Below are 27,511 nucleotides of genomic sequence, written 5' to 3'. Positions count from 1 at the left end.
GCACTGGTGGACAATAGCACGATCTAGGAAAGGAAGCCCACCGAAATGGAAAACTTGTACAACTCTGATGCCCGAGAGAAAGTTTAGTTACCTTTCTACCTACTGCCAATGGTAACAAGTCTGGATATCACACAGTTGTATGCAGGTATGTTGCTTTTTCCACTGAAGAAAGATATTTTCCATGTTTTGCTATCCATCATTTTTTCCAATTTTACTCCCTCAAAATATGCTTCATTAGGATCACTTATATCTACCTAAAATACATCAAGAGTTACAGAATTTTTATATTTGATAGAAATCATACAGCGTTCAAAACTGCTTGCAAAATACCATTCCAAAGTGTCCAAGAGTCACAGTTAAACAGCAATTTACAAACATACTTGTGAGTCTGTCCCAGCAGAAATTACCTGTTGGCAAACTTTCCTCAGTAGGGAGCCTCTCCATAAATGCACTTACTATGCTAAAATCCTATCAGCAAATGAAGAAACTTCTTTAACTGGGATAATCCAAGCTGCACAAGCTTGGGAACCCTTGAGGTCTTAAAATATACTTAAATATACAAACATATACACAATATAGAAAAACAGTAAATGAAGTTTGATTTTTCTTCACCTGCCAGACTAGCACAGTTAGTTTCTCAAACTTCCCACATTACTGAAAATCTTCTGTGTTTTTTTACAAAAAAGGAAGAAAAATTTTAATGTTTAAGAGAATGTTTATAATATACGAAGCAAATCTTTAAAGTATGTGCTTTTAAAGAGCTGGAAGACTTAATTACAAAATGTAGGGGAGAAAATGTAAGACATTTTCTTTAGAGATTGTAATATGAATATTGACCTTCATCTTACCTGGAAGTAGCCTGCAACTGCAAAACCCATCAGTTCACTGTTTTAATTAGGAGAAAACATCAGTTTTCTTTCTCCAGATAATCCTCCAGTTCCTAAACTGCCCATTTATCTCCATCGTATTTATGTTTAGTGTGTTCTATGTTTGTGTCTTGTAAGTCCCAACCTGACAGTGAAAGTTACCACAACCAGCTGAACCATTCTCACTAGCCTATCATAGGGACTAACTATAGCATAATTCAACAGATTTATTCCTCAAGATTATTTTCTCTTTATGATTGTTTTCAAAGGGACAATGTCATATTCAGAATTTGAATTCTTTTGCTGAAAATTAAACTGTGAGCAGTTTGAGCCTGCATTCGCAATAAGCTTTTTACATTGGTATGTTTGTGAATTTACTCAAACATTTAAACATTCATAGAAACTACTAAGACTATGTAAGTGGTTCAGGATACAAATGTTTGTTCTTTTTGCTCTGGGACTCAGACCACAAATAATAACTTTAACATAACAAAATAATAACTTTGCATAACTGTTAATAACTGTTGCAACTTTTATCTTCAAAAACAAACAAGCAACCCAACTCGGGAAAATGTACATGACCAGCTCTCCTTTCAATTTACAGTTACTATCCCAACTTCCTTGCTAAGACTTCAGCTTAACATAATGTGTCACCCAAAATTCTTTGAAGCAAATGACATCCAAGTCTGGGACATCCAAGACATGCGTTCCCTATCCTGATTCTGCATGGAGCATTCTTTCCTTCTTCCTTTTTTCGAGCCCAAACCCAACCTTTAAGAATCACATTTCAGTATTCAAATGATTGCAATGACCCATCTTTACAGAATATTAGAAAGAACATAAAGAAACCCTTTCTGAAAGAACAGCAACTTATAATTGCCCTAATTTTTCCCAGATCTTTATGCTAATCCATTAGAGAAACCATCTCCAGGAGGAACATAAGGCATGACTAATCACTGCTCAAATTTAACTGAGCTAACGTGTATTTATAATACAGGAAATGAAGGCAAAAAGCAATGCAGTGAATCTCATAACTGGCTGCAGTGGAAATAATTTTGTTGCAAATTCTTACATTCTGATGGCTCCATGTAACATAAACAGATTCTGTCCGCTATAGCAGCCCCATCTTTGTTAGAAACAGAACTAGTCATATAAGTAAAATATTCATTTAAATACATTGCGTTTAGATTTTTAATACATGGGATATCCACACTTAGAACGTTAAAAGATGGCTTAGAAGCAAAACTGAAGGACAAACTTTGTGTAAATATCTTCCTCCCCCCCTACCTGGAGCAAAATTTTTCAGTCATACAGGGGATAAAAGCATTTCTTTCTTACCAACTTTAGTTTACACACACAAAAAAATAGGTTCATCCAGAATATATATTGTATGTTTCAATAACTTATTTTTTCAGTATGAAATAGCATCTTCAAAAAGATGACAAACAGCAGTCATCTTGAAATGATCCTCTGAAAATAAATACTTCCTGTAGAGAAAGCAGGAATAACATACAGGACTATTAAGCTTAGAATTTGCGCCATTTTTTTTAAGTGATCTTTTGTATAGTCAAAATGTAAACTACAAGATTGTAGACTGAAAAATATTTTCGAAATATTAAAAAAAATAAAATCCAAACAATGTATAATGTACAAATAAATGAAATAGTAAACAAGAAACCTGCCTAGATGAAGGAAACTGGGTGTTCATAAAGATTCTATTCAATTTCCAAAAAACGTTTTTGTCTAGCATACCTATATTCACAGCATATTCTCAAATGCCAAGTCAGATTTAGTAACGAGTATATAAAGAAACATCAATTGGACACACAAATCATGAAGATTAAGATAATTTTTTTTTAACCAATGTTGTATCAATCACATTTATAATTTTTCTTATAGCATGTGATCAAATAAAACAGAAAGCCAGAATGTATACATTGCTATTTTTTTAAGTAATGTTATGTACATTTTATTGCCAGTATATGCACAATGGTAAGCATAGAACTATAAATACACAATGTAATTAAACAGTAGAAAACAACAAGGATGTCACACAGAACAAAGGAAAGAAAGAGGAGATACTATTTTCTTGATGTAGCTGCTAAAAAGGGCTAGTGACAAGTTATGACAGTCTTGGTTTTAAGTCTTTACATATATTTCTACAACTTTTCCTCCAAATAAATCTCTGCAACAGCATTGCTTCTTTAACAACCACATCTTAGCTCTTTCTATTGGATTCACTTCAAACTAAAGTGAAAACAACCTTTCATGTAACTACAAGCATCTGACTTAATTTTTATTCAGTTTTGCTTTTCAGGGTTCCTAGCAAGTAAAGTGTATAAGTAGTTTCTTATGATATTTGGCTGCAATGTTGAAGAACAGAGTTTTGAATACACATTAAGTGATAATTTGAAAAAAAAAAAAAGAAAAAAAAAAAGAAAAAAAAAATATTTTCTGTAGATAGTTCTTCCACTGGGTGCTATATGCAGCAGCTCAGTCAAAAATTAGTCACCCTGAAGAGGTAGAGAGAATTTTAGCCTAGCATAGATCATCCTTGGCACCGCTAATTTCTCTCATATCAGGATACACTTCCTACAACTAGACGACATCACAGTCAAATGGAAAAAAAGTCAGGAAAAAAAAAGTTCCACCATTCCTGGGAAGGGCACCGTTTCATCCCAGTTCTCAGTTAATTAGCTTACTGCTTATTTCCAAGACCAAAAAAAAAAGGGGGGGTGGGGGGGGGGGGGGTGGGGAGAAAAAAGACAACATTTAGGGACACGTTTACTTGATCTTTGTTCTCTTTCCATTATCAAGTTCATAAATACAAAGAACCATTATTCACAATAAACTAACTCTTTTTCAAAAATGGAAAAACAAACCCCGGAAACAATTCCACACCTTAATCCAGATGGGTCTTGAGGATGCTATTCAAGAAAACCATGCAAATAATTTGGTGCAGCTTTCCCAACTCATCCAAAATATATATATTTTTTTTTTTTTTAAATTAAAAGGTGGCAAGATCCATAGCATTTGTGACTATTCCCCCTCCCCCCATTTAAATTCAATGCAGAAAATCTTGGTGCTTTTAGGAAAGTAACGAATAAATAGTTTTCTGCACTGTTGTCATAAAATCCCATGTGAGTTACAATACAAGACTACTTGTTCCAGCAATTAGGTTGAGAGGAAACATTCTAGTGATAAAGATAAATACATACTGAGCATGCTTGGGCAGAGCACTCCATTCTGAAGCATCCTGCTTGAAGAACGAAAGGTGACAAGGATGGTTCACGTCCATCAAGTGACCATTAACTCTGCTGCTACAAAGCAGACTGCCACACTATCACCAGGTCGGCAATGCTACCCTGAAATGGGCTGTCTTCCACATTAAGAGGTACTGGTTGTACCAGTCCTCTACTGCGCACACTAAATTCTTATTTATGCAACAAACATACAACCAATGAACAATATCACTTTTACAGAACTGGATCAATCCAGCTTTTTTTTATAGGCATATTTCTCAATCTCCAGAATATCCCAAACAAGCTGTAAATAAGATGATGAACCACCAACACAGCGAACGAGTCTCACTGCAGTTCAGACTAGTTCAGCCTTGGTTCACATCACTTCTTGTTTCTAGCGAAGGACATGATACTCAAACAAAATAGCAATAAAAAAGTAATGTTATCTGCAGCTGAATAAAAGCAACAGAATTTATATTTTAACTTCTGAAGCTTAAAGCATACCTTTTTAATTAGCATTAAAAAAAAATCTTTTTTTAAATACAATAACACTGGCAAAAGTTAATGGGAAGACACAGAGGATTGTGAACAGGATAACTGATGGATTAGATTATTTTTAGATTTTATTCTGCTTTGATCAACTGATGTTAATACTGTTTTTCCTTGGATTTGGAATAATTCTATTGCAACAGTCACATGCAGGCTGAGGACAGCCGTTGGTTAAAGAAAACAAAAACAAAACAAAAGGAACAGGAAAAAAAAAAACAAACAAACAAACAAGAAAAAAGTTCCAAACGTTGTATGTAAGAATTTTCCTTTCACTGAAGAGGGCCTTGCCCTTGCTTTAGGAGACCTGGTTAACTCTTGTCAGCTTCATTAGCTTTGTCCAGACATATCTGCTGTTGTATCCCCTGGTCCAGAGCCTGTTTGTGCACGTTTGATGTAAAGGTTCAATAATTTCATCTGCAAATTTAAGCCAGAAATTCACTTTGTTTAGTATTTGCAAACTGTACAGACTACAGGAATGGTACAACAAAGGAGACGTTAAATAGTTTTCTTTTCCCCACAAGCAAAATTGTATTTTACACAGTTGTTTCAAAGGTAACATACTTGCCAATGAAAACGTCAAACAGCAAAATCTGTCACAAGGAAACTGCTCAAGCTTCTTTAAGGATGTAAAGAGAATGATCTAAGGTAGCTAGATTAAGATAGGTGTAATATTTCCTCAAATTACAATGCTGTTCTAAATAAGGTAGGAGGTTTTTTTCCTAAGTTAATGCTGAGGTTTTAAGCTTCTAGTTAGAGTTGTTGATACTGGTACTTACTAAAGCTTCCAATACTGTCTAGAATCACATTCAACACAATCACTGCCAGAGAGTATTTTTAAGATATAACTGTCTTATTCAAAGATATACAAAATTAATTGTCCTGTCCTGGACAAAGAGAATCACAATTAACATACAGCTGTTTGCATGCAAAAAACTGTATGCAAGAGATGTCAATAAAATCATAAATATCCTGAACCAAAAAGGACCACAGACTGATTACTATTTGTTATTATTTCAAATTAGAGGTACTGAATGGACTGATGAAAGCAAAATAACAAGGAGGGAGAATAAATAAAACTGCTGTATATAACATCGATGTATTACATTTATTGCTTTCCAATCAGAACTTGCATGAAAAACAAACCAAGAAATACTGATAGGAAAAGCCATGCATTAGCACTATTACCTCGGATACAACCAGCAACCAAATCCATTAAACAGCAGTAAGAAACATAATTTAGTATTTACCTTAATGCTAAAGTTTGTATACTTGCATAAATATAAGATCTATGGATTTTCAGTTTTGAACCTTTTATGACCAAGTTACATTAATCCTCAGAGGGTTTCAGTAGCCCTGATATTCTCATTCAAGTATATAATTTTATGGAACTTTCTGGCAATTGCAACCAAAACGCAAATGCATACATGAAATTATGAACCAAGATTTCTTTAAACGGTATCTTTTACTTACTTTACTGCCAGTGAGTTGACTGAGATGTGGTTTTAGTTCATCACCAATTACTGCATGAATGGCTACAAGGCAGAAAACACATGCCTTACGAACACTGCTCTCTGAATTATCATAACCCTAGAAAGCAATAAAATTAACATTAATACCTTATCAGTTAATGATTAAAAGCCTCAGAAAGCTATTTACTTATTTACTATAATAAATACATTGAAGTCTACAGTAAATGAATGCTAGTGTAGCCCAATGAAGCATTCCAACAAAAAAACAAACACGCAAATACAGAGCATGCACTTAAAAAGCAGGCTTCTTATTAATCACCGTTGATAATCATTTTCCAGACTGAAATTAAAACCCACACAATCCTGTTCATAAGTTACACTGAAAACAGAGTTGCTGTCATGCAGTTGGGGAGTACATAAGAGAAATTGTTCTACATTATAGAGATATTTACTTAAAGCAGAAGAGCACTCCATTTAGAGCTTCCTTACTCTGAAAGAAGTATTCTCTTAACAGCTCAAGACTCTTTCATTAACTCCCATCTCATTCCCTAATGATTTTTGTTTCCGTTGCCATTTTGCTAGTACCCCATGCCTGGCTGTCTCACCCACCCCCCCTTCTCAGAGGGCCCCTTCTCTGCCTTTACCTTCCTGCAAGATGTATGATTGGATCACACCCATTAAAGACAGGAATCTGCAGAATGCAGCTGTCAAACTCTGAAAAGTCTTTATCCATCACGTGCAAATTAATGTATCTGGGCTCTTGATAAGGTGGGAAAGAATTTACTTTTAAAGACAAAGGAGAAGAAACCTCTGATATCCCTCTCATTTTATTAAACTTTCCCCAATCAACTGCTTCTTTCCTCTTGCCTCCCCCAAGTCCCAAGTGATAAAACCCTACAATTATATACAAATACAACATGGACAATTTCAGACCAAAAGATTGCAACTTGGAAGAAGATACAAACAATAAAAAACTATCTTATAACTACAAGTATCTGCTAAGCTTAACTATAACCAGTACTTTATATCCTACCAAGATTTCCTTTGAGTCCTAACCACAGTTGTAATTCAGCTACCTGCCAGTCAAAGACTTTGTTCCCACTATCTGAGTTATTTTGGGTCAAAGCAGCCATCAGCTATCAGACAAACAAAATCCTTCATGAGAGCCAAGTGATATTATTTTTAAAAAGTCTTTTCAATTCTTATATATAGTTTCTTTTTTTGTTTGTTTCTTTTTTTTTCCTTCCCTTTCTTCTCTCCTTACCTGTATTAGACCTGGCACAATCTCCGGTAAAAGCTGAGTAAGGGTTTCTTTAGATACTCTTTCTATGACTTTCGTCTGCATTTTGATTGCAGCCAGATTAATGGGGTAATCTGCTGTTTGGATAATTGGACAAAGAACTTTGATGCACTGATCTGGGCTAATGGAAGTGGCCAGCATGGAAGCAGCTTCTTCAGCAGATCTCACCACCTATTGAGAGAGTAAGTAAAAGACATGGAAAAATGATTTACAAGAGACTGTTACTATGGCCTGTTATCTGGCAGTAATGGTCTTGAGCATAAACATTTCCTACCAAGAGCTCTACAATATTGTAGAGATACGTGAATGAAGAGTCTCTTGAAAATACAAGATTCCAACTGTTGGACATACCTTCCTAAAAACAAGACTTTTCCCAATATTCTGGGGCTAATCTATGTCCTTGGCAATATGAATATCAGTTTTTCAAACTTACTTGTTGAATTGGATCTGAAATTTCTCTATTCTGCAATACCCTCCCAACTACATACTGAAATATCACCACCTTTGTCAAACTGTAACTTCTTGTGTTGGTCATTTGTTATCACTTGTTATGTCAGTGATCACTGACGTGTTTTCACATTCATCTCAAACATGTTTAATGACATGCCTAGATTGCTACTTTTAGAAGTCAATTTAGCTGTTTTTCCTCCCCTCTAAGTTTGACAGAAACTATGACAAGAAAGTACTTAAAGCCTGAAGAATATGCAGAACAAGCAGAACAAAATTAGGTAGGAAGGCAATAGGTACAGAAGCTCAGCATACAACATGGGCACAACAGAGAAAATTCACATCTGATCTTCGTATTAGTGCAGCTGTGGCACCTGGCATCTAACAAGAAAAACCACTGCACAAAGTCAGCAGTTTATACATCAATGATGCACAAAAACCTCCTTAACTGTTTCTGTCCATCCTTACCCTCTTTACTCTCTTACTCATATACACAAAAAAAGAGAGAAAGAGCACAGTAAGAGAGAAGGAAAGACGGGGACAAGACAATGTAATAAATACAGTATATGGAACAAATCAAGAGGGTGCAGGGAAAAGAGAAATTAGTAACAGATGAGTGACAAAAGTCATTGGTATGAGAGGAACTGCAGTCAAACTTCAAAACCTGGAATGCCACAGTAAGTTCCATATAGATTAAGTGCCCTTGCATGGGGATGGCAGGGAGAAGATATACTCATTTGATAATAAACCTGGAGTCTTTCCATAGCGTTAGTGATACTGATGTGAACCGTTTAATATTGGGGTGGTTACTGTATTTGTGTTTCTTCATCTACATGCATTATCCTCTATTGTGTATGTTTGCATCACAAATACTTCTGAGCAAGATTACAGTTATCCTTCTACTTCTGAATCCCCTCACTATTCTCAGCCACAACCAACTCCTCCCTTTGATACGTTCCTGTGCATTCTCCCCTAACAACGTTCAAAGCCATGCTCTTGAATGGTGCAGAGCTGGCTAAAAATAGAAAGGGTTGACAATTCCTTGCCATGTTCAGTCCCATCTCTCAACCATGAACCTTAATGAAATCCAAAAGCTTGTTGTAGAGCTCCAGCACACTCATATGTGGCTTAAGAAACTCCCTTCAGTTACTCCTTGAAGAGCTGTAACAACACATCATGGGTTAGTATGTCCTCTTGGACAGCACCCAAGGCAATTGTTATTAGGGCTGATATTAAGCATTTGAGAGCTTATAAAACTGCAGTTGTTTTTTTTCTTGTATACCCGTGTTAAGTAGTAACAGCTGACTGCTTAATTATTAAATAAATTACTTCCTCAGTAAGATCTGACTAATTTCTCAAACATTTTTCGTACAGCTGTTTCATTTTGTAATAATTTGTCATAACCTCAAACAAATAGAATAACTGATTACTAACCTCCTTATGAGGATCCTTATGCGCTTCTAATGTCTTCATGATTGTGAGCTCTGCGTAATTCTTAAACCTTGCTGGCTGGTTTCTTAGAATTTCTCTTAGAACTTTCAATGCCAAAGCTCTAATTGCATGCTGAAGATTTAATATTAAAATAAATGAGTTATGTTAAACATACACTTTTACATTTGTTCAGCAGCTAGAAGAGTCTTTGATAATAGAAAAATATCAGATTATGCTCTATGCATATATACAGTATGAACCTAGTGTTAACAAGCAAAGCTAGAAAAGAATCTTCAGTTTCTCACTCTTCCTGATCTCTCTTTTTGCAGATAATTCAGGTGGCGTATCATAAACATGTTGCTAACCTAGTTATCTATGCTACCCAGAAGTTAAGTTGCAAACAGCTTTACTCTTCACAAGTGCCGATAAAAACCTTTAGCATCACATCATGCAAATACATTTTTGAATTTTTTTTTACAAATTACTTGGTTTTTTATTTAAAAATCTGTCTTTTTGATCCTCAGTAATTTCAAAAACATGGCCCTTGTAGAGAACAACTATATAGAGCTCAGTCTCTTCACAATGAGCATTACTGTATTTTAGAAATATGTTTTTAAATGCTTTGCCACACATGATGTTTTGATATTCTAGATTCCACCAGGGGCTATTTAACAGATAAGCTTTGAATCCCAGTGAAAAATGCTTCATTTAATCTATCATGTGGGAATTGTCAAATAAGAATACTTGAGAAGGTAAGTATTATTGATGCTTTTTTCACCATCAGGGCATTCAGACTTCATGACATTTTTGTATTTCCACTATTTTTTGTTTTTCAAGACTGACTGGGATTTGTGCCCTTCCTACTACCCATACAAATTTCAAAGATACTGAAAGTAAACCATGTGCTTTACCTCTTTATCTCCAAGTGTTTCAAGCAGCAAAAGTAGTATTGTTTTGAAGTGCTCATCCCAAACACCAAAAGACTCTTCCTGAGTTAACTTCATGAGCTCGTACAGGGCAGCCTTTCTTTCCTCAACTCTCTCGTTATGGTTTGATAACTCTTTCAGTAACTCTGCAACCAGATCAGAATGGTCCATGGGAGGCTCTGTCAAAAAGGAATCCACAAACACAGTTCTCAGATAATTGCAAATTAATATCAGTGCCTGCTGTACAACTGAAGGGTATTTTCTAGGATGGCTAGCTGGCTTTCTAGCATGCTTTTATTTTTTTCCCCAAATTCATCTGCATAAATTGCAATTTGGCTACTACATTTTCAGTGCAGCCAACATTGCTGAACAAGCTTACAATCACCAAAAAACCCCTACAATGATATTGAAAAAAAACCAACCCTGTGAGCTAGTTTACTGCAAGAGTTATGCTTGCAATACCCAAAGTGATAAGTACTCTGCATCCTTTTAAATCTGATCTATACACAAAGTGCTACCTTTTCCATATGACCCTTCCATCCAAGATGTTAAATTTGTCTTTTCTCCATTAGTATTACAGAATTGCTTAGACTTTTGTAAGCCATGGTTCCTCAGCAATAGCTAGGCTGCTAACACAAACAGGGAAAAAAGAACGGTGCTTGGTACAAAATAGCTGAAATAGAAGCAAACCAAGGCCGTTAGTCCCACAGAGATTCCCAATAGCAGTCATTACGAGATGGCTCTGGATTTTAGTTTTGATTAGAGGATTCCATGATGATGGAAACACATTAGTAACACGACCCATATTTGTAAATACTGGACTGCAAATGGAGAGATCTGCAAACAGTCAAGAAACTTAAAAATGGTCTTAATGAAAATTAAATACCAACTTGTTGCCTTTATTCCATCATCAAGACCCATTTAGCCTTCAAGAAAGAAAAGCATATAGCTTCCATCTTTGCACTGAGACTTTTGGATAAATTAACAGAAACACACATTTCTTTCTGGAAAAGGTTGAAAGTATTGGCATAAAATGCACATGTTCCTGCGTTACATCTTTCCTAAAATTATTCCATTTATTAACACATGAAATACATTCTCCATAACAAATTTATTAGGTCATATACTGAAACCGCAGCCCTTGAACACCTTATATTACTGTATTCAATATTGTAAATTATAAATGCTGTACAAAGCACCTGTACAAAAAAACAAGTAAAAGCTGAATACCACATATCAAGTAGCTTAAAATCACACATCAGTTACCTTAAAAATCACACTGTTTTTGTACCCAGCATTCCTATTTGCATTCTGTTTTGCATGAATAATCAGGAGCACAAGCACCTAAAAGCAGAAACTTTTCTCGAAGCACTTCTACTGCCTCTGTATTAATGCATGCTTTGCAGACTCTCTAAATGGATCATTAATGTTTGCCTAGAGGACAGACTGAAATTGCATTAGGCAGGTTATCAATCAGTACAGATGCGCAGAATGGACAAGCACTTTTACAGAAGCAAGATCATTGCTTTTAGTACCAGAACTTGTTCTACCAAACTGTGAGGATTACAGATACGGAAATCCTATTTTGGGGAACGCATATTGACATATAATTAGCAAAACTACACATATCTGTTTGAATAAAGTTATTTTCACTTTGGAAGTATGAGAATGAAAAATGTGGCAACTTGAATGTATGGAGGGAAGGGTAAAGAAAGGAGAAGGTAGCAGCCATGTCCATGCATGAATAAGGGGAGGAAAGAAGCTCCAGTAGTGGAGGAAATAGTTGGAATTCCTGAAAAACATGAAGACAACCAATAGGGATGTGCCTTCACAGCCTGTATTTTCCTTTCCTCTGTATGACTTAGCACCCAGTGTTTCACTTCCAAACAGTCTCCACATAAGAAAGGAGAAACATAAAAGAAGTCATATTCAAAGTCTACTCTCAAAATTTCTGGTTCAGAAAGAAAACAAAACACAAATGAGGCGCAGATGCAACTCTTTCATTTGAATGAATTAAAACAGGCATACGAGAGAAGTATTTGATGAAGAACAGCTCTTCGCAAACCAATCAAATATCCTTTTGAGAGGATAAACAGTGGTTTAGAGGTTAAAAGGGAAAACATAGGTATGTCCTGAATTTAGTAAAGATTTTCGTACTGTCACCCACAGCATCTTCATACAGAAGCTATGCAAACATGGTGGCCAAAAAGCCAACGAAGTGGGTGCAAAACTTGATGAATCACTTGCAGGGTGACTGGACTATAAATGGCTTTCTATTAATGTAGGAGGATACGAGTCACATCCCTGCTCAGGTCTGTCCAGAGCCTGGTTCTGTCTGATGCTTTTGTTAATGCTATCGAAGGAATATGGAGACCACTTATAAAATCTGCAGATGACATAAGTGTAAGAGCAGTTGCAAACATTCTGGAAGACAGGATAAAAATTGAAAATTATCATGATAAATCAGAGGGATGGTTTGAAAGAAAAAAGATGGTAAGTGTAAGGCAACACACAGAAGCAGAAATCTTAAGCCCATACACACAGTAGCAGTTAAAAAGGAAGATGTTTGGAAAACATAATCCATGGAAGTAAGCTGAAATAAACAAGCTTCTTTGAAGAGGAACACTGTTTTTCAACCAGAGACGTGGACTCCTTTTAAGGAGTCTGGAAGTGACTTAGAAAGCCAGGTTTCCCTATGCTTTGGATAATGAGCATCTCCCTTGGGAAAAAAAAAAGTGCTAGTGATTGGAAGATTTAGGCTGTTACTCTGAAAACCTTTTAACTCTAAGAGAGGCAAACCACTCAAATAGCCATGTAGGGTACACTGTGGCATCTCCTCCACCAGAAATTTTCAACTGTTAAGACAAACCATCTGCAGAATACACATTCATGCCTCAGTGCTGTTGACGGGATTATATGAGCAGCTAAGGTTTTCCCATCAACCCCTGTATTTCTGCATCTTTCTCCAAGTAACACATGAGAGGATAGCTAGGAGTCCAGTAAAAACAGGACACCATCATTAACAGGGAGCAGTTCTGTGGAGTTTCTGAAACGTAAAATCTAACGTCCAACGAGCACTTCAGGTTTACGGGAGAAGCATGCAACTCCTAATTGAGGGATTGTAGGCACAAAGTATTTTGCCGAGTGTATGTTTTTTCATGCAGACTTTTTCGAAGTTATCTTAGATGAAATTCTAAATCTAACACACAAATGACAGAATGCATATGGTATAACTAAAAACTAAGGGTGAACACAGGAATGAATGCAAGTACTTTGTTAAGACCCATTAAAGAGCAGACCTAACTAACACGCTGCACTACTCCTCCAGCCAGGACAAACTAATTCTGGGTGGGGATGCATCATTCCATGAGTGTCATGAGTTTTTACAAAACCAGAACATGCTGGTGCAGCACAGATTGCATTTGGTTTCATGCAATATCCAGAAATATGTTGTCAGAGGGTATAAAGAGGCTTATTCCATGTAACAACAGTAGCCCTATAATACAGAATCTGTATCATAAACTGGGTCTGTACGTGGATGACAAAGGTATTTAACTATTGATATTTCCATGACATGATTTGTAAATTTTGCCTTCCCCTCGATCTTTTTCAGAAAGTAATAATTGGCCATATTGGAGCTGAACCTGGTGAGGGATGCAAAGAATAGTAAGAAGGACTTCTATATGTACGTTAACCAGAAAAGGAAGGTTAAGGAAAGCGTACCCCCTCTGATGAGCAGTAGTGGAGAGCTGGTAACAACAGATGAGGAGAAGGCTGAGGTACTCAACAACTTTTTTGCCTCAGACTTCACTGGCAATCTCTCTCCTCACACCTCCCGAGTCAATGGGCCATTTGATGGGGATAGGGAGGACAGAGGTCCTCCCACTGTAAGAGAAGATCAGGTTCGTGACCACCTGAGGAACCTGAACGTAAGTAAGTCTATGGGTCCTGATGAGATGCATCCCAGAGTTCTGAGGGAACTGGCTGATGTAGTTGCTAAGCCACTCACCATGATACTTGAAAAGTCATGGCAGTCAGGTGAAGTCCCTGGGGACTGGAAAAAGGGAAATATTACAGCCATTTTTAAAAAGGGTAAAAAGGAGGACCCTGGGAACTACCGACCTGTCAGCCTCACCTCTGTGCCTGGGAAGATCATGGAACAGATCCTCCTGGAATCTATGCTAGGGCACATGGAGGACACGGAGGTGATTCGGGACAGTCAGCACGGCTTCACCAAGGGCAAGTCCTGCCTGACCAACCTAGTGGCCTTCTATAATGGAGTAACTACATCAGTGGATGAGGGAAGAGCTATGGATGTCATCTGGACTTCTGTAAGGCCTTTGACACGGTCCCCTACAATATCCTCCTCTCAAAATTGGAAGGATATGGATCTGATGGGTGGACTGTTCGGTGGATAAGGAATTGTCTGGATGGTCGCATCCAGAGGGCAGTGGTCAATGGCTCGATGTCCACACGGAGAACAGTGACAAGTGGTGTCCCTCAGGGGTCTGTTCTGGGGCCAGTGCTGTTTAATATCTTCATCAATTACATAGACAGTGGGATCGAGTGCACCCTCAGCAACTTTGCAAATGACACCAAGCTGAGTGGTGCAGTCGACACACCTGAGGGACGGGATGCCATCCAGAGGGATCTGAACAGGCTGGAGAGGTAGGCCTGTGTGAACCTCATGAGGTTCAACAAGGACAGTGCAGAGTCCTGCACTTGGGTCGGGGTAATTCCCAGTATCAATACAGCCTGGGGGAATGAAGGGATTGTGTGCAGCCCTGCCGAGAACGACTTGGGGGTACCGACAGACGAAAAGCTGGACATGAGCCAGCAATGTGCTCTCGCAGCCCATAAAGCCAACCGTATCCTGGGCTGCATCAAAAGAAGTGTGGCCAGTGGGTCGAGGGAGGTGATTCTGCCCCTCTACTCTGCTCTGGTGAGGCCCCACCTGGAGTATTGCGTCCAGCTCTGGGGTCCTCAGCACAGGAACGACATCGACCTGTTGGAGCGGGTCCAGAGGAGGGCCACAAAAATGATCAGAGGGATGGAGCACCTCTGCTACGAGGAAAGGCTGAAAGAGTTGGGGTTGTTCAGCCTGGAGAAGAGAAGGCTGCGGGCTGACCTTATTGCAGCCTTCCAGTACTTAAAGGGGGCTTTTAAGAAAGATGGGGACAGTCTTTTTAGCAAGGCCTGCTGTGACAGGACAAGGGGTAATGGTTTTAAACTAAAAGAGGGTAGATTCAGACTGGAAATAAGGAAGAAATTTTTTACAATGAGGGCAGTGAAACACTGGAACAGGCTGCCCAGAGAGGTGGTAGATGCCCCATCCTTGGAAACATTCAAGGCCAGGCTGGATGGGGCTCTGAGCAACCTGATCTAGTTGTAGATGTCCCTGCCAATTGCAGGGTGGATGGACTAGATGACCTTTAAAGGTCCCTTCTATCCCAAAGCACTCTATGGTTCTATGATTCTATATGCCTCTTCACTAAACAGCAGAGAAAGAGAGGAATGCACCTTACTTGGATTTGGTTTTAATTTAATGTAAACTTAAAGCCAACTTCTAGAATAGCTGAATAAAACATCATGTCAGAAAATAGCTTTGTTTTTCAACAGTTTCTATAACACATCTTTGTTGGATGACAGAAGCAAAACATTCAGGAGGGAGAAACTCATTTGTCCCTCACTATTAAGAATTTTTTTTTTATTTAAAGACTGATTTTAATCTCTAACCGAATATGAAATATCAACAATCATGAATACCAGATTATGAAAACCACCTACTCCTTTTTAAAATAATGATAGTAGTGATACTTTGGAACCTTCCCAACATTTAGATATAAAAAATTACCCAAAGATATACTGAGAAATGCTAAAAAGAAGCTCTAGAAGCCTACAAAACAACAGTCCAAGTTCCTAGATTTACACAGGCTAAAAGAGCCACCTTCCTGGTAAAAGCTGTTGTTGGTTTGGGTTTGTTTTTTTTTTCTTTTTTAAAGAATGTTTAGTCAATAGAAAACACCAATGTCATGTTTCAAATACAAACACATTACTAACAAAATACTTAATCTTTCACCTAATTCCCAAACTGGTCTGATCCAGTTTTACTTCCTTGCTGTAAATCCTTTTTTGTCCCCTTTCAATTTCAATCATAAAGCAATCTGATAAGCAAATTTATATTGACAATACTGCTACAGGATGTGCTACCAAAGGTATACAATATAGTTCAGTATTTATCTCATTTTTACGCTTAATCTCTACAAATACCAAGTAATCCAGCAATGTCACTCAAAAGGATTACTAATGAAGAAACTAATTTGAAATACAGTATTTCTAAAAACCTCTCAAAAGAAGCGCCACTGGTGATACATATATTACTAATAATAAATTCAGAAACTGAACTGAAAGATGGAAAAATCTCGCCATTTTTCTTTAGCACAGAATGCAATCTGAAGCTTACCATCAGGAAATTGCTCTGCATCGTCATCAAACATGGCTTCTTTCAAAGCAGATTTATTAAATGAACTGATACCATCAGAATAATTGTATGGGTTATAATCTCGTGAACGTGGCGAAGAGTGAGGAGGCATTGTGTTGAGTAATGATGTTTTGTTATCAAGAGCTGTTCGGCCTGTATCGCTCACACCGCTTCCTGCTCGTAGGTCTACTATTCCAGAAGCACTGCAAATCTACAGGAAAAGAAGTATCATACAAGCATATGAAATACACACACTTTTCAATTAACTACGTTACTAATTCATCTAGGTAGCCAAAACTTAAAAATTTCAAGAAGTTTACAGATTTCAAACTAGCCTTCAAATAAGTCTTAGAAACAGTTCCCTAAACTTTGCTTTCCTTAAAAAAAAAAAAAAAGTGTGCATAGTCCAAAAAAAATCATGATCTATAAACATGTCAATATTTTATCTCAGAAGTTTGATGCTAAGTAAATAAAAACATGTTTAAGCATATATATATTTGGTAAGCTCAACAAATCTGAGAGCCAAAGTTCCACAGAAATGGAAGTTTAAAACACTGCATGTAGCACTGAAAAACCCACAGGTTTTGTACAAAATAAAATAAAACTTTTGGAAAAACATATATTAAGGTGCAGACCTCTCAAAAACTGAACTCCAGCTGTTTTGCAAGATAATCTGTTTTTAAAAATTGCTAACATTTTAAATAAACGAACAGTTAGTACTACTTAGAATTAGCATTTACATTTCAAAATGTGGTTTAAGACTAGGAACAGATTTTTCTAAAGCTCTGAAGCAATTTACAAGAAATGTCCCATTTCAGAAATCGTAACATATAAACCTACTGAAAAAGATGCTTTATTATCTGTAATAAATCAGTCATTGGCTTGGTTTACTGATACCAAGATGCACTGAGTTTAAATACTCACCGAATCACCATCATCTTTTTTGGAATCTCGTTTTACAGGCTCATTCATATCTTCCTGACTACGAAAACTGAAATTCTGAATGGCTTCAGTGACTCCACGAAGAGAGCTGTAAATATCTTCAGAATTCATATTTTCAGTGTCATAGTCAAATGCACTGTGGGCCACAGACAAGGATATAGGAATTACGATGGATTTATTTTGTGACGCCATATTTCTAAATAACATTAGCCTGGAACTACAGACACTCAAGAAATATTAATAATATTATTATTTTTCTTGAAACACATTAAGGAAGAAAGCTGGGTCTCCACATGACAAAACTGTGCTGTGGTACACCTTAGTAAGTGTACTGCCACTGACAGACAAAGCACTGTAGTAGCTAGCTAAGTAGCTAGCTAAGTAGCTGAGTAGCTAGCTAAGAGAAGGGCTACATTAAGTAGCAGCATCTGTCTGAAGAAACAATCTTCTTTTGCTCTGTTTTATGAGTACAAAACAACTGGGATTTTTATACCATTCTCTCTTTCTGAAAAAAGTCCCAAAGTAAGGAGGATTGATAAAACTCAAGAGTTTTCACAGTTAGCTTGATTGCTAAAAGCAAAATTACAAAATTCACTTTGTTGGCAACATTGGTACCACAAAATTAAAGACCAGAACATTTATGAACTACTACTTTTTTAGCCTCCCCAACATTAAGCCTGGTTTGATGACCTAGCTGATCTATTGTAATATTTGCTAGAGATGAACACTTCCATTCCATCTCTTGCTAATCCATTTGCACTCCAAGGTGCACAGCCCTCCCACCTCTGGCCAGCCCTGGCACTTGTCAGACCCTTCACGGCGGCTAAGCAGTTCACTGTACTGTCATTCTGTGGAGGGAGGGGGATTATTTTTCAGTATCTGTCACTTTGTGCAAAATTCGTTTCATGCTTTCACCGTTGGGGTTACGATTTTGGATAATGTGTAATGAAGTCTTAGATGAAGAACTGTAGCGACACCAGCCTATGTTACCTTGGTGACAAAGTGTTCTGCGATGTATTGGTTGGGGAAGTGAGAGGACTTGACCAACTTGCTGGGGAGCGTGGAGTAGGTCTTGTTAAAGGACTTCCCATTGATCCCTGGAGGAGGAGAGGTGAGAAGAGATACTCCAGTAGGACTTCAGCTTCCCTTTTAACTTATTATTGTATTTATTTATTTTCTAGTGCCCAGAAACATTTAAATAGCTTCTATTTAATTAGTTGGATTGGCTAACTAGTAACTTCAGTCAAGTATAACTTTGAAATGAGTAAAGTAAAAGATAATAACTTTAAATGTGCTTTTTAAGAGTAGTTTAAGTCACTTGGAAGCAACATAGACTTAGTATCATTCTCCGGAGGAGAAAGAAAAGGCTTTCCATAAAGAGTGGTATCTGCTACTGAGGCAGACTTCTACATAGGATTTGGGTTGCCTCCCCTCCTCTACCAACCTTCTTGCTCTCACAAATAACTCTACTGCAATGGACTTATGTTCAAAACACCAGTAACTTCAGAAGAATAATGAGAGAAGTGTAGATACCTGACCACTGTTGCCTGTATTCCGGAGATGATTATGGAGAAGCTTTGTGGCTCCATCCTGAAATGTTTTTGGTAAAGCACCCAATAGCATTGTAAACTCTGGAGTGTTGAGTTCAAAAAGTGAAATCAGCACTGACTGTGCAGCCTAGAAGAAGATGATACAGATTGAAGACATTAATTTGAGTTTCTAAGTAATTTTATCAGCAAGAGATGCTATAATGAGTGGTAATCACAAAACATGACTTAAGTCTTGATCAAGCTTGAATAAAGATGTTAACATATGTGAACAAAAGCAATTCATATTTGCTGGTAAGCTGGAAGTTCAGATATTGATAAATCCAGGCACACAACAATGAGCTTACACTTTGCACAATCATTCTAACAAGCAGTCTTTCAGAAATGTGCTCCTCAACCCCCCCCAACCCCAGATCCCTACTTACTAAAAAAAGTGCTGAAAGAATTCACAAAATGGCTTTTAAAGAGTTCAGCAAGTTGGACAAATTTAAGGAAAGGAATGGAATACACCACACAGGAACAAGCCTGCAATTCCTTCTCCTGAGGTCTGAAAGTGGTAATTACAGATGATGGATAATCAACACACTAACTTGAAAAGGAACAGTTACCACTTTAGAAATTTAAAACAAAACAAAACAAACAGATACCCTAATTTGGAATGAGACAGTCTTGATTTTGCGTCATGATGACAGCACTTGATATTTTTTATAACTTGGCCTACAGCCAAACTAGTTAGCCTTTCCCCCTTGCTTCCTTTCTCTTTTTAAAAAATAGGCAAACATCATGAGGAATAATTTAAGTGACTACATATTCTAAAGACGAAAACTGTTAAGTACTGGAGTTTGTAGTCTACTGGATGTCACCTCCCACACCCTCAATTTTAATAGTTCATCTTTAAGGTTGTCCTCATCCTACTGCATATTTTACTATACATATATATGTGTGTGTGTATATATATATATTTTAATCTCAATTAAAAATCAAAGCTCTTTACTGACAAAGCAACACAGTAAGTTACACAATAGTTGGGTTCCCTCTAGTAAAGGAATGTTGACTGCATGACATAGTAATGTTTGTACAGTTTTATGAATATTCACTGGATAGGCTAACAAACCTGTCAACAGCAACTAAACTAACACACACAATGAAGGGCTAGAGATTAAGTTCTCCAGAATTGTTTAATAGTTTATTTGTAGTACGAAACTCTGATTCTAACATTAACCAACTATGTCTAGTTTATACAGCTCACCATCAAGCTCTGCCATGTACTGGAGAGAACCAGTGCTTCATGCTAGACAGAATGATAGGCAGCTTGCTTAAGCAGCAATATACTTCAAAGCAAGTAGTTTAGAAAATTCTTTCAGACATTTATTTCCCTTCTTTTGCTTCCAGAGCAATGAACTGTAGCATTTTTTAATTAAAAGTGGAAAGCCAAGGTATGAGCACACATACCAGCACACATCTTAGTATTAAGTTTAACGACAAAAATATTAACATGTTAGATTGCCACAAATTATCTTTGCAGACTCGTGACCAGCTGTTTTCTTGAACTTTTATTCCCTTCTCCCTCTGATAGCCTTCCCTTCAAGTGAACACCCTGAATGCCCTCTACAATATCTTTAATGTTTCTCTTTCCCTTGTTATTTCTTATGGTCTTTTAACAGAAATTGATACAAAGCAAAACCAAAACAAATCCTGCAACTGAGCAAAGGCTTGGGAATCACCACTTTCCTTTTTTTGTCCTGTTACCCATGTCTCCACTCCGTAACACTGTGTCTATTTAAGCTGCCAATAAAATAACACAATAGACAGTCCAGGGTCATATCAGGAAAGGAACCGGTACCATCAAGTCTGCTCAGAAGGAAGCTCAACCTAAAGTATCAAAATTGACAATGACTCACAGGTGGTTTTCAACTGCGCAATTATCTATTTTCTCTCTCTCTTCCTTGACCAAAAAAATGCATTTTAGAGTATCTGGAGGTTTTTCTTCTCCTCAGTATAAGCTCCCTCTCTCTCTCTCAAGGTTTAAGCCCAGTCATACAAATAACATCTTTAAAAGTCTCCAAAAAAGGCTGAGAAATTTTTTTGGGTTTGTGTTGTTCTTAGAAGAACCCTAAGAAAACTAATTCTTTTCAGAAGAATTCTAATCTTACATGAAATCTAATTTCTGAAACATAGAATTTTACCTTCCAGAAAGAAGTCCCACGTCACTGAACTGCACTAAAAGTGCCCAACTTCAGACTAATGAAAGGATTTTTCATAATACTTAGTACTGGAAATGTTTTTACTAAGAAAAAACCCCAAACCTATCAACTACAGTGAAATACACTTGGCAAAACCTTTCAATTTAAAGAAATCATACTAAATGCTTTAAGCTTATTAAAACAAATAAAATGAGAAAGCCTGTGATAGCAGGCTGTGAAGCTTAAGAGGATGAAACATGTATGTGTGTGTATATATATATATACACACACCATCAGAATAACTCTTGAGTTACTTACTGGTGAAATTTTGTTTTCAAGAGTTATTAAAGGATTTTGCCAGTTAGCTGCCTTTAACAGCTGTGTTATGGAAAGAAAAAATAAAATAAGAAAACTTCATATAATTAAGGTGTTCCAGGTGATTAAACTCACTGGCAATTCTTTCCATGATTCAGTTACTTATTGACATAAAAATGCTTATTAGAGATATGAACCATCAGATAAGACAGCTTGCCACGTGGCTTAGTACTAAAACTTTACTGATTTAGAAGATAGTGCTGCTTCAATTCTCCTCCTGTTTTATGGTCTTATACATGTCACTAGAACATGGTACTAGGCAAGAAAAGTCCATAGGATATCATCTATTACTGCCTTCTCATACTCATGAAGTTACACAAGAAGTGAAAGACAGAAACATTATCTCCAAATAAACTCTCCTATGGTTTTTTAATACATATTACAAACATTCCAGATATCAAGAAGTTGTGGAAGTTACTTTTATTTTTGTTCTTTTCACACTACACACTTCGTGAGACAGCTCCCACTATTTTCTCTCAATTCTCTCCCACAAAACATTCCTCCTAAAGAAAGGAAGTTTTGGTACTGTTTCCAGAAATGATGAAGTTGCCAAAACTCAAACTTAATTGAAAATAGCAAAGGAAATCTAAACAAACAAATTGTTTCAACTCTTCAAACTGCAGAAATAAACAGAGAAAAAGGAACAGAAGAGTTAGTTCTCTGTGTCAAAGATGCTTGCACTTATGAGCCATAAAGTAAGTATGTATGTTTAGCATTCAAAAAGTGTCAGCATGCTGAGAATGGCAGCTAAGATAGAATGGCTGGTGACAAACAGACCAACAACAACAAAACTCTATTCCATCAAACCACGAACAAAATTAAAAAATTTTTGCTTTCTATAATTGGAAAGACTATTTAGAAACCCTTTCCAAAGACTGCACTAGTACATTTCTCATGGTTATTCTGTATCCCTGGTGTATCTATGTAGCTCACATTAATTTTCACTTCACAACAGTTATGTGGAAAAGTTTTGCACTGGAACTGCAGCATTACAAGAACAAACCTTTGATACTACCTTATTAAAGCACAAACTTTCTTTTGTCAAAGGGTCAACAGTTATTTACCTATCTTTTGTTAAACAGAATGGATCTGAGAAAATCCAGAGATTGAACAGAGTTTGCTACCAAATTTACCATTCCTGTTACAAAGGTGCTATTAGTATCACAGAGGGTGGTCTCTGAAGTAATATTAAAACTGTATAGAAAATGCCCACTGAAGAGATTTTAATACCAGATATTGCTTGAAACAAAGTTATTCCTTGTATTATAAAATATAATCTCAACATATTAACATACATAAAAATAGAACCCTAGCAGAGAGTTTCAACACGTGTTCATATTAAATTTTTACTTGAATATTCTTAAACATATAATTTTTGGCAAAGTTTTGCTTTGTCAATTCTGATAGTTTATACAGAAAAATTAGGTGTGTTTGCTGAGAAGGATATAAAAGTATTTTTTTTCTATGAAGGAGTAACTTTGTTTTCAAAGAATGATTTTTTTTTTTTTTTTTTTGGGCAAGAAAAGCTTCTCTAATGTGCCAAGATACTTGGAACATCCTGCAATTCTAAGCATAGATTAACAAACCTACCTTCCTAACATCTGAGCTTTTAGGTTCTGTGGTCCAGGTGATGATTCGAGACACTGCTAACCTAGTTTCACTTGAATTTACAAAATCTCCTGGATCCATCTGTTGCGCAAGAGTCTCTATGTATTTAAGGATTGCAACTTTGACCTGCAAAGAGAAATAGAGTCAGGTGGACAAGAAAAATGGTGTGGTGTAAGAACAAGTGTGCTCAAAGAGTAATGCTCATTCCCTAAAATAAAGATTTTTTTTTTTTCCCCCTAATTAAACTAAACATCTTTTCAGCATTGATGGAAAACTCTATACAACAAATCAATTTACAAATGGATATAACATTTCAAGAAGGGAGTTATTGCACAGAAATTCAAATATTAATAGAAATAATAGATTTCACTGGTAGCAACTGAAAGACACACAAATCATTGCATATGCAGAAGCTTAAATATTTAACAAAAAGAAAACCAAAGTACTCAGAATATTTGAGAATAATCAGGGTTTTAAAGAATTATTCAGAATTATTAAGAACTTTTTTCAAGCACTAAAATGAAAACTGAATATCTGATGAACCAATAATCAGTTCCTATTAGTTCCTACTATGTAGTTAACACTTGGCATTCTTTTATAAAACAGCAGAGTTGAGCAGTCACTATCTTTGGGGATAAGCCACATGAAACTTCCCATTAAATACTAAAAAGGTATGCATAGAATTTCTACAAAGACTTAGAAGGGGTCACATGCACACTTTTCCTTTGAAGATAGTTAGAAGATAGAGACATGGATTCACCAGGAGGATAGAAAAGCTGCTTTACTTCCTCATTTATCAGCACATTGTTCTACTCCACTCCCTGCCTCTACTCCTTAGGGAGAATCTGTGTTTTATACACCCTAGCCTCTCTCTAGTTTCTCCAAAATTGCACCACTGCACAGCTTTGGGCAAAGGGCTATTATGCCTGTATCTCCCTTAAATATTGATCTCAACTCCTGCGGCCTCAGAGATTTTGTTGACAGTTTGGGTGACGAAGTGGTGAACATTTATTTAGGCCACCTATTTGACTTAGCCGCTTTTATTTCCACTAATAATTATAGTGAACCAGAAATATCTACCAGGAGGGAGACACCCACGTCCATCATAACCAGAAAGAAAGAGAGTTCTGGGTGTATTTTTAATTGTTCATGGCTTGTAGTACAACTGTTCTGAGCAAAGCTATACAAAGATTTCCCTTCATCATGAAAACTTGCAAGCTATTAAAAACTCAAGATACACTAAGTGACACACACATTAGTGATAGCTGGTACACGTAGATTAATAATGAATACTTCATTTTCACAGCAGCTGTTCAAGCTCAACTTCTCCAAAGTTATACAACAAGCAACAGCTGGAGACTTTCATCTTATGCAGATCAATATCAACAAATGCAGTAAAAACCACATTATTTGCTAGGTTCTGTCCAAGGGAAAAAAAAACCACAAGTATCTCCGCAGCAAAAAACCTTAGGCTACATGGTTTTCCAAATACGAAGTAATAGTTACAATTTCTAGATTACCAAGTGAAACCATTACAACAGCACTATGTTTCAGTGATCACTATTTAAATATGTAGTATCACAACTTAAAAAAAATACTGTTAAGAACTGTAACACTTAGAACATCCAGAGGCATTTCTCCCAATGAAAAAAATCTGGAGTACTGTATCTCAGAGAGCAGTATTATTTAGTGTTTACGCTACTCCCACAGAGTAAATCGCACAGACTTCTGGAACGATGGAGGCTCTCATGAGACAGAAGAGCACTGAACAGAAAATGAATAGAGAGAGTTCACACTGATAAAGCTTTTCACAGTGAGACAAGATACCCAAAGGTAAGTTTGACAGCTATTTTGAAAGAGAGTGTTTTTCACTAATTGCTTTTTAGAGAAGAAATTCTGGAAGGTGTATCTTTCTACGCTCAAATATAATGAGACAGTATTATTATGGATAAAAAACCCACCCTGAAATAAACTCCATAATAGCAGCAAATCTGCTTATGATGTATTTTTGTCCCTACTTCCAGCAAGTATGTCAAGAGTTGAGATTTAGAAGAAAAGATCTAACATAGTCCTCCTCAACAATCCATTTAATCTCTCTGAGAGAGGAGATAATTTTTGACTGCAATGAAAGCAGCTCCAGGAATTCTTACAACGAATATTTGTCATTAATCTGAAACCACTATCTATGAAGTTGTTTAATACTGTCTTGACTTTCTTTGTACCCTTCTAGGTTGAATTTACTGTACTTTTGCTGGACTATAAACACTGAAACATTTTTCCTGTACAACATATAACATGAACAGACATTTTGTTTAATAATAGCACTGCTGAATTAAGTGAGCTGAAATATAGATCAAGCCACAATTAGCACTATTACTCACAAAGAAAACATTAGACATAAATGGAACTAAAGTGCTTCATAAACATCTTTCACAGATAATGAAATGACAAATTCTGGCACAAAAATATGTACAACTACCTCCAGAGATTCAGGAAATACTGTAAGGATGCTACACAGTCAGTGCTAGAAGGCAAATTGTTTTCCTGTCCTGTGAAAAATTTGAGATTTAGAGTTTCATTTGTTGCATCAGGGTAAGACAAAAGAAACATTTCACATAACAAGAAAAAATGGGGGGAAAAAAAAGGGGGGTGGGGGGGTGGGGGGGAGAGAGGAATGTAGAGAAGCTGCTTTACTGAAACCAGAGAAAAGTCCACCTCTTACAGGGCTTTCCTGGGATGTGAGAGACTCCACTCTGCCTTACTCAGACTGAATACAAGCAATCACGCAAAGTGACTTCCAGATTGTCACATCCCAGCTATCTGTCCCTAAGCTACTGGATACTTAGGAGTGACTGCCTCCGCCATTATTTAACCAAAGTGACTAAAATATACAGTAAAGATGAATTTTGAAGGGCTCTCTCATATCTGTCAATCCGTATCATTGATTGATTGTTTTTTTTTGTAATCCAGAAATTTTAATATGGACTTAGGGGGGGAAAAAAAAATCTTCTCATCAACTACAGCAATAATCTTTGTCAGTAAATCAGTATTTTCAAAGGAAAACTTTGGTCACAATGCTTAAATCAATTCCTCACTGAGTGTGAGCCATGTGATATTCAACCTGAGAAAAATGAAAGTGATGATTTGAAGTGTATTTCAGGACAACACCCATCCTTTGGAAAGCTTATGTTCTGCACCTGTGAAAATAAGCTTAATACATTACATCCCGTCTAGAAAATTTGATTCCTATGCCCGTCCATACATTTGACCAAAATAGATACGTGCATCTGGCACCTCTAAACTGTGTTACAGCAGTTCACCACACCTACATGTAAAATTATAGCAAAAGAAAGATAGATAGATACAGTGCAATACACTGTGCTGCATCCTCCATGGATTAGGTCAGTAGAATTGTATCTCCTCTATGTTTGGTCCTCTTACTGGCTAGCTATCGAAATCCACCTCTGTGGCCACTCTAAAAGCTTGACTTTTATTGCCCAAGATAGCTGTGTTTGTAAATATTAGAATGACAAAGACAGTTTACTCTAAAGGATTACGATTATTTACTACTACCACATGAAAACCAGAGGGAAAAGTCATTTGTAGAAGAGAATCCTTCCACAGAGCAAATTTCTGGTCTATCATCCCTTCTTATATCTGATCATCTTCAAGGATGCTGAAAATCCTTTCTCTAATTTTTCCTGTCACAGTGAAGGTTGTTTCTCAGTATATCTAGCACAAAGGCACACTCTGCAACAAAATAATAATTTCTCAGATTAAGAACAAAAGCTGAAGACTTCAAGAAATGAAGCAATACCCTGTGATGACCAATTAATCTGTTAGACATCTGGGTGCACTGAGGATGGGATTTAGACAAAATATTGAAGAACGTGGATATTAAATAGACGCTTCTGCAATTTATGTTCAATAACTTTACTGTCTGGATCCTGAAGTTGTAGTTGCCTCATAAAGACGGAAGTAGGGGGTAGATACCACTTTCTTCTGAAAAAAAATCTTACCTTCTCTTAAACAGTTACATACTTTACTGTCCAAACAATTCATTTTAAGTAGTCTTGATTTTATTTCAAACTAACAGGTGCTCTTCTATGGAGGTAGTTTTTACCGACATCTTGATTTCAGAAGTC

General features: G+C 36.7%; 1 protein-coding gene across 5 annotated transcripts in view; it reads right to left on the bottom strand.

Annotated features, from left to right (window-relative positions):
- Positions 1-4,166: 4,166 nt before the first annotated feature.
- The window catches only part of CLASP2 (cytoplasmic linker associated protein 2), a 154,096-nt gene continuing 130,751 nt past the window's right edge, over positions 4,167-27,511 (bottom strand). For all 5 annotated transcript variants that reach the window (XM_082304397.1, XM_082304396.1, XM_082304399.1 and 2 more), the window contains 10 exons: positions 23,349-23,492; positions 19,187-19,330; positions 18,644-18,750; positions 17,636-17,789; positions 16,694-16,922; positions 10,216-10,409; positions 9,308-9,436; positions 7,391-7,597; positions 6,128-6,244; positions 4,167-5,071 (listed from right to left, as the gene is read on the bottom strand). In XM_082304397.1, the coding sequence (XP_082160523.1) occupies positions 4,985-5,071; positions 6,128-6,244; positions 7,391-7,597; positions 9,308-9,436; positions 10,216-10,409; positions 16,694-16,922; positions 17,636-17,789; positions 18,644-18,750; positions 19,187-19,330; positions 23,349-23,492 (1,512 nt within the window). In that variant the 3' untranslated portion in view covers positions 4,167-4,984. The remainder of the gene's footprint in view (positions 5,072-6,127; positions 6,245-7,390; positions 7,598-9,307; positions 9,437-10,215; positions 10,410-16,693; positions 16,923-17,635; positions 17,790-18,643; positions 18,751-19,186; positions 19,331-23,348; positions 23,493-27,511) is intronic.

The sequence above is a fragment of the Platalea leucorodia genome, assembly GCF_965183815.1.
Source record: "Platalea leucorodia genome assembly, chromosome: 1".
Taxonomy (NCBI): Eukaryota; Metazoa; Chordata; class Aves; order Pelecaniformes; family Threskiornithidae; genus Platalea; species Platalea leucorodia.
The sequence above is the reverse complement of the archived record's forward strand: the minus strand, read 5'-3'. Positions and strand labels throughout refer to the sequence as shown.